At 41.6% G+C, this 7,748-nt stretch overlaps 1 protein-coding gene across 2 annotated transcripts in view; it reads left to right on the top strand.

Annotated features, from left to right (window-relative positions):
- The first annotated feature begins 4,833 nt into the window (after window positions 1-4,833).
- Window positions 4,834-7,748, top strand: part of fat1a (FAT atypical cadherin 1a) — a 183,803-nt gene continuing 180,888 nt past the window's right edge. The window contains exon 1 of one of the 2 annotated variants that reach the window (XM_073064547.1): window positions 4,834-5,056. In XM_073064547.1, coding sequence (XP_072920648.1) covers window positions 5,052-5,056 — 5 coding nt within the window. In that variant the 5' untranslated portion in view covers window positions 4,834-5,051. Of the gene's footprint in view, window positions 5,057-7,340; window positions 7,586-7,748 lie in introns of those variants that run through there. The other variant, XM_073064549.1, reaches the window with a different exon arrangement.

The following is a 7,748-nucleotide window of genomic DNA, read 5'->3' as shown; positions in this document are numbered from 1 at the left end:
AACCTTTCATTAAATGTCAACAAAACCAAGGAGCTGATTATTAACTTCAGGAGGAGGAAACTGGAGGTCTGTGATTCAGTCCTCATCAGGGATCAGAGGTGGAGAGGGTCAGCAACTTTAAGTTTCATGATGTTATCATTTCAGAGGGTCTGTACCGGGCCCAGCATTTAAGTGTCATTACAAAGAAAGCACAGCAGTGCCTCTACTTCCTTAGAACATTGTGAAGATTCAGCATGACATCTAAGACTTTTACAAACTGCTATAGAAGTGTGGTGCAGAGTATATTGACTGGTTGTATCACGGCCTGGTACAGAAATACCAATTCCCTTCGAAGTAAGGTCCTACAAAAAAGTAGTGTATATGGCCTGTCAATCACCGATAACATCCTCCTCACCATTGTACACATCTACATGAAGTACTGTTGCAGCAAAGCAGAAACCATCATCAATGACCCCCATCATACTCTCTTCTCCATGCTGCCATTGGGAAGAAGGTACAGGACCAGCAGGACCTGCACCACCCAGTTCAGGAATCGTTATTACCCCTCAACCATCAGGCTCTTGAACCAGAAGGGACAACTTCACTTAACTTCACTTGCCTCATTACTGAACTGTTCCCAAAACTACGGACTCAACTTCAAGGATTCATCATCTCATGCTTCTTGATATTTATTTCTTATTTGTTTATTATTACATTTTTTTTCTTTGTGTTTGCACATTTTTGTCGTCTTTTGCACATTAGTCCATCCTACAGAGTGTGGTATTTCATTGATCCTGTGGTGTTTCTTGGATTTACTGTGTATTCCTGTAAGAGAACAGATTTCAGGGTTGAGAAAGGATCTAGTGCTTTCACGGCATATATGCCGAATAAACTGTTCTTGGGCTTCCAGCCGAGTACAGGTATCAATTTAACTGATGTTTCAATGACAAATTCTGCCATCTTCATCAGGGATGATGCCTGGGCATGTCTAGTCCAGTAGTATTTATACCCCTGTTTTCCATTCCTCCTGATTGGTTAATCCTCATCCATCCAGGTTTCTGCTCTCCTGCCTTGTTTACTATCAAATTCCAGTTCTTATTTAGAGCAAAACCTTTGCCTTTGTTAAAATTCTTTTCCTCTAGTTTTATTTCAATGGCTTCCTTCACCAGGCTGTCCCTAAAGCCATTGGCCAGGCACAGTAGCTTTGTCCCATCCCAGTGACCCAAATGGATACATCTCCTGTGTTCCTTGATGCAGGTTTCCACCCCAAGTCCCATTGGCCAGAGGAGGAAAAAGGAGGTATATTCATTTAGGTTACCCGGAGAAGTTGGCAGTAGCAGAACAGTGCATTCACAATGGCCACAGGATTGATTTTGACGGCACAAAACCACTATGGCACACCAATGGCTTTTGTTCCACTTGGTGAAGGAACCCATTGAAATAAAACTAGAGGAAAAGAAGTTTAACAAAGATGAAGGTCTTGCTCTAAGTAAAAACTGGAACTTGATTGTAACTAAGACAGGAGAGTGGCTACCTGGTTGGATGAGGACTAACCAATCAGGAGGGACGAACTATGGGGGTATAAATACCACTAAGCTAGACATGCCCAGGCATCATCCCTGATCAAGTTGGCAGAGTTTTACATCAAAACATTAGTTATAATCGATACCTGTACCCAGACGAAAGCCCGAAAAGAGTTTATTCGAATTTCAGGGTTGTACATACAGTATTGCAGTAATTTAATGTATTGCACTGTGCTGCTGCCACAAAAACAAACAAATTTCTTGACATATGTGAGGGATGATAAACCTGATTCTGATAAGGGTCTCTGCAGTGGACAGAGTGAGGAGGTGGCAGGAAGAGGTGAATCATGATTGGGAAAAGGGGAAGGGAGAGGGGAGGGAGTGGAAAGCACTGGAGAGAGATTCTGTAATGATCAATAAACCAATTGTTTGGAATCAAATATCCTTGCCTGATCTCTCAGGGCTGGCTGTGTCTGAATCTGCGACACACCCCACTCTTAGCACTCTTGTCTACCATCTGTCCCATATCCCTCCCATGGTGCTCCACCCTTGCCATTCCCAGCATTCTTTGCTACTGCCAGATTTACAAACTCTTTCTCCACTCTATATTGATAAATACAATACTGTGCAAAAGTCTTAGGCATCTAGATATATATACATGCCTGACTTTTGTACAGTATAGTATACGGTGACATATATGTACTTCAATAATAAATTCATTTTGTACTTTGTACTTTGCATTATTTGTTCACTTATTTATTATTATTATTTGTATTTACACAGTTTGTCTTATTTTGCACTTTGGTTGCTAGTAGCTCTTTTTGTGTAGTTGATTCTATTATATTTCTTTGTTCTACTATAAATGCCTGTAAGAAAATGAATTTTATGGCCGCTTATGGTGACATATACTAACTTTGGTAATAAATTTACTTTGAACTGGAAGGGTAATATCACTTCTAAATACAGAATGAAAATTTCCTACAAAATTTGCATTAGTTTTCCTCAGAATGAGAACACAGTGTCAGCACATGGAACGTAACTCACCAGGCTGGTAGCAGTAGAGTTGGCATGCTGCTTCATAGAGAGAGACTGTATGGGTCCCCGGATGGTGCGAAAGAATGAGGTAAAAGAATAGGAACTACATCTCCTGTGGCTGCACGGGGGGGAAAACATGCTTAGTAGAGATGGATGAGTATACAAGGGAGTTGTGAAGGATATTTTGCTTTGGAAAGCTTATAGAGGACAAGAAAGCAAGATGTATCTGCTGAAAAATGAATAAAACTACAGGTGCAGGAATGTGAAGAAAAAAAAGAAATGCTGGAACATCTGCAGATGGAAGAACAGTTAATGTTTCAGGCTGCAGAGCCTTCATCAGGACTGAAAAAGAGAGAAAACAAGTTATTCCATGTAGCAGAGAAGGTGGTGTGTGTGGGGGGGGGGGGCATTGTGCGACAGGTAGAACAAAGGAAAATGATGTCCCCATTGAATGGAATACTACCGGAACACTGGAAGAACTCAGCAGGTAGAGTACCAGCTCTGGAGTCAAAAGGTCAATGTTTCAGCATGAATGAGTGTGTATGTTACTCGTAGATGGCAGTAGGAGGGAGAGAGTGGCTGGGTCGGACAAAGACCGGGACGTGGGGGGGGGGGGGGGGGGGGGTGATAGCCAGATAGAACCATCTGTGATGAGGAGCTGGGAAAGGTGAACAAAGGGAGAAGAAAACTAGATGGACAGAGAAGTGTCCGTGTGTGTTAGGGGAACACCATAGATATGGGCTACCTGAGATTGGCAAATTCAGTGACAACACTAAACAACCCGAGTGCAACAAGAGATGCTTGTCTTCCAATTTGCTTTTGGCCTTTCTGCAACAATGGGAAAGGCTGAGGACAGATGGGTTGGTGCAGCAATGCAGACAATGACTTCTTCATCAAGCATTTTGCTCCAAGCTATATCCAGTGTGAAACTGTAAGCAAGTTGGCATTCTAGTGGGCAGTAGCTTCAACAATTAAACAGATGTTCAGCCCCCAGGAAGGTACCACAGCTTGCAGGGTTCTCGGAAAGAAACTAATTTCTTGCCAGATGCATAATGAAGATGAAACAAACCTCCAATCCAACCAGAAAAGCAAATATCTGCAGGAGGGAAGATGAACTGTGTTGCACACCCATCTCTGAATCAGATGGACTTGTTGAAATTCAAGCTTCCTTGCTGGAGTGATCTTTCTCATCACCTTATCCTTGTGAGATGGTTGTCTGTCTTTGCTCCACTCTCAACTTGTCCTCCTCTCACTTTCCCTTACCCTCCCTGAGTTCAATTCTCCCTTCCATTCATGTGTATCAGTTGAATGCCACGTTTTGCCAATGTCATGCAGGAGATTGGACAGTCTTAAAAAAGTAGCACTACTTCATGGTATTAAGCTCATGATCATGATGGAATCATATACCGACAAATAGTGGAAAAACCATAAGACCATAAGACGTAATGGTCTGGTGTCCCACACTCCACGGTCTAAAGATTCATCCAATGGCCACTGCCTGTGCTGATGTTTCTTTCCGATATCAGAATTTGCAGAGCACATCTGCCCATTCCTTTCCATAGTCGAATTCAGTTCAGCGGCAAAGATTCAGTAACAAAGCTTCGGAAATTATCCAAGCGTTAAACCAATAGATTCTGCAGTTGTTTAATTGATTCCTTATCAGTTAATTGATACATTGAATTTACAAATATAATTATAACATAGGATTTTCTTTATCCATCCAAACCAAGCTACATGATTTTGGCATTTCATAAAAGAAGTCGCAATGTCATTGTTGTCAATGGAAACACTACTAAAGCAGCCATAAATCAGGTGCCAAATATTCTGAAAGATCTATTGATTTTTAAAATTATCGACAATGTTTAAGGTAACTCAGTCATTCCCACACCAGAATTAAGATTGTCGAATGATTGAAATTATTAATTATATTTATAAAATGGAAATTAATTACACCGATATATTGACAACAATGTCCATGTTTGAATTTTAAAGTGATTAGAATTAAATAACTACCAAATTAATATTTTAGGCTGGTTAACCAAAAAACAATACTATGGGAATTAGAAATAAACAACGGCATATGGAATGCTGTATTTTCTACTCACAAGCAAATATACAGAATAAGCGCGTGAATTCAATAGTTATTTTTATCTTGTGAAATACTCCGGAATTTGTTTTAAACTTGGGAAACTTTTAGTGCATTCCCAGGCATGGGAGATAGCAAAGGAGGAGAGGGGAGGGGAGGAGAGAGTCACTGACGTCATTGCCTGTAATCTATAGACATCCCACCAGGAATTGTGTTGGTGGCTGAGTTTGGAAACGCTTTCACATGACTCTTTCACTTTACTCACATCATTACAAACTTGTTTCGAATCGCTGGAAATGTGATGATTCCGAAGAATATTACCTTCGATCCCGCTCTCTGGTGGAGTGAATTAAAAAGTAGGAATAGCGTTCTCTTTTTGCCTGGTAATCCCCGGAATCTTATCTGCTCGGAACTGTCGAATCCATCTGATGTGGTAAGTCTTTGCAATGGTGATTTCAGAATGATGCTATTTCAAGTGAGGCCTTGTAATTTCGTTTAATTTGGCACTGACATTGAAACAAATGATATCGGAGACAATGTACCTGACCTCGATATAATAATTTTAATTTTGTGATGTGCAGTTTCTCAAAGTAAACATAAAAGAAAGCTATGGAAACTCGATTTGTTAGAATAAACGGCACTATTTTCAAAACACATCAAGTTGTTTCGAAAACAATTTTGTGGCTGCAACAGTGAAGAATGCACACCACAAAAGTCTATTTAAAGGATACATTTAGTGATTTTTTTTAACTGAAATTGTATTACAATAAGTTTGCAGCCTTGACTTCTGCAGCAACGACGATCGTCATCACACGATCTAAATAATCTTCTGCGGCAATATTGTAAAAGAGCGCCTCTGTGCGTTTACGGCACAGAAGGCACCGAACAAAGTTCAAACAGCAAACCCCGTCTGTTTCCATTCCGATGAATATACAATTAGGGCACGGTTCAGAAAAGGCTCAGTTGTTTAACTTAATATTTTCACAGTATTCTTTTTGCAAGTCTGTAATTGCCTTTCTTAGGAAACAATGGGATTGTTGTCTGAATACCTGAAAGATGCAAAAACGAAAAAGTGACTTTGCAGAAGTAATCCAATAAAACGTGCAATGTTTAGATATTTCACGCCAAGTCGACACGTCAGTCAGGTTGCCTGGTACACGCAATAATTCTCTTTAAAATCCACAACAATGATTGATCAATATGACTTTTTTACCCGGAACCGGGATGGAGATCTCTATTGCCATGATTAATACGTTTTATTGTTCTGCATATGATAATTGTTCTAACTGCAGTTCTTTTCAAAGTTCGGGTGAGACTTCCGCCCGGTTCTGTTTGATTTCGGCCCTGGGTTTTCAACATTCCGACCTTTGTATGAAAGCCTTTTCAGATAGTAAGTAGTTTCAATAAAGTTTGACTAGTGCGCGAGATTAGAAAGCACTACAACTAAAATATCATTTTGGCTACAATGCCTGTACTTGAATAATTCTCTTGAGCCAATTTCATTTTACCCTTTATTGCTCAGTCGTGGAGTCCTTCATTTCAAAGTATGAAATTCATGACCAGATTACTTGAACGGGAAGTTGGTAACAACTGTACCTCATCCTCGAGGTGCATGTTGGCAGCAGTCAGTGTGTAAGTCAATCCATTGTCTCGCTCGCAAGGTTAGATAATGCAAGAACTTTCCCCAGGGCACATTAATTTTAACTTTTGGATCTTGGAAGATTTGGCGATTAGCAAGTAATGCTGTGCCATGCAATTTTTGAATGCGACTCATTGCTTGTTTTAATGGGGGGAGTGGCAATGCTCTTTTAATTAGCCGTCTTTTAGATAAAGCATTTTGTAAATTCAATAAAAAATCTCAAAATAGAGGCTATGTTGTTTTTCTGACTCTCCAGTTAATAATAGTTAAAGGTTTAGAATAGTCCTGCTTGCTATGGAAATGAAATGGTTGCTGTTCTCTCATTTCAAGTTCGTGCACGGAGCCATCCGCACTCTACATTATATATAGTGTTTCAATTCTAATCTATTTGTAATGTTGCTACTAACTTTGCGAATGCTGGATAATTCGCGCTAGCAGTGAACGTACTCGCCTGCGTAGCGCATCCCTTTGAGTGTAATTCTCAGCTCTCTCGCGGTTACAGCGGCTTTTGGATGGGGAGGGATCTGTTATGACTGGTTAGACCTTTGTTCGTTTGCACAGCCTTTTGTATCATGTTAGGCTCTTTGAAATAATGTAAGACGTTTCATAGAAACTGAGTTTCATCGGAAGATACTTACAGACAAAATAAAATGTCCAGTTTTTGGAATGTATACCTTTCGCTGCCCTACAGTACTGTATCGTGTCGGAACAGGGATGTATGGGAACGGGTTGGAGTAGAATGTGTAAGTTAAAGTTGAGAAACTTACGAGCGTCGGATGCCTTTATACTGAATTTTAGCTCAATCCAATGAAAAGTAGTTTGCATGAAGTTAAAATGTAACAGCTCTGCGGTTGCTTTAATGTTGATCAAAAGGCGCACACTGTTTACTGAATGGGGGAATATTGGCGGAATGAATTCAGGAGTTAGCGGAGAGAAAGTGAGGGGGTGGGGGAAGGTCGGGGAGTGTGTGTAGAGCAGAAGGTAGCCGGAGCTGCTGCATGCCAAGGGAAGGTAGTGCCGGGCACAGCGCATGCTCGCCGCCAGCTGCGGCCGGACCGGCGATGGGAGAGTGAGTGAGTGAGTGAGTGAGTGAGGTACTTCGATCATGCAGCGTTTAGCCCGGACAAAGCCACTAGCTGCCCCCTGCCCGAGTTAATGCCTCCGGCGGCTTGGGCTGGAGGGAGAGAGGAGAGCACCGCCCCGGGAAAGTTTGCGGGCTGTTGTTGGAGTGCCTGCGGGGGCCCGGAGCCCGGGTGGGGGGCTTTGTGGCAGTGGCACACATTGGGCGGCAGCTCGGCACCCGACCGTGGAGCGCCAGACACAGTGAGTTTCCCACGTTGGTTTTACACATTGGGGCATTTCTGAGTCTTAAAAAAATATATATATACAGTATCTCTTGCCCGAGTGTAGAGCTCCTTTAGAAAGTTTGCTGCAGAGTTTAGATCGGGCGTTGCTGCCCACACAGTCTCGGAACTCCGGCAAGAGG

Source organism: Hemitrygon akajei, chromosome 13, assembly GCF_048418815.1.
Source record: "Hemitrygon akajei chromosome 13, sHemAka1.3, whole genome shotgun sequence".
NCBI lineage: Eukaryota > Metazoa > Chordata > Chondrichthyes > Myliobatiformes > Dasyatidae > Hemitrygon > Hemitrygon akajei.
The sequence above is the reverse complement of the archived record's forward strand: the minus strand, read 5'-3'. Positions and strand labels throughout refer to the sequence as shown.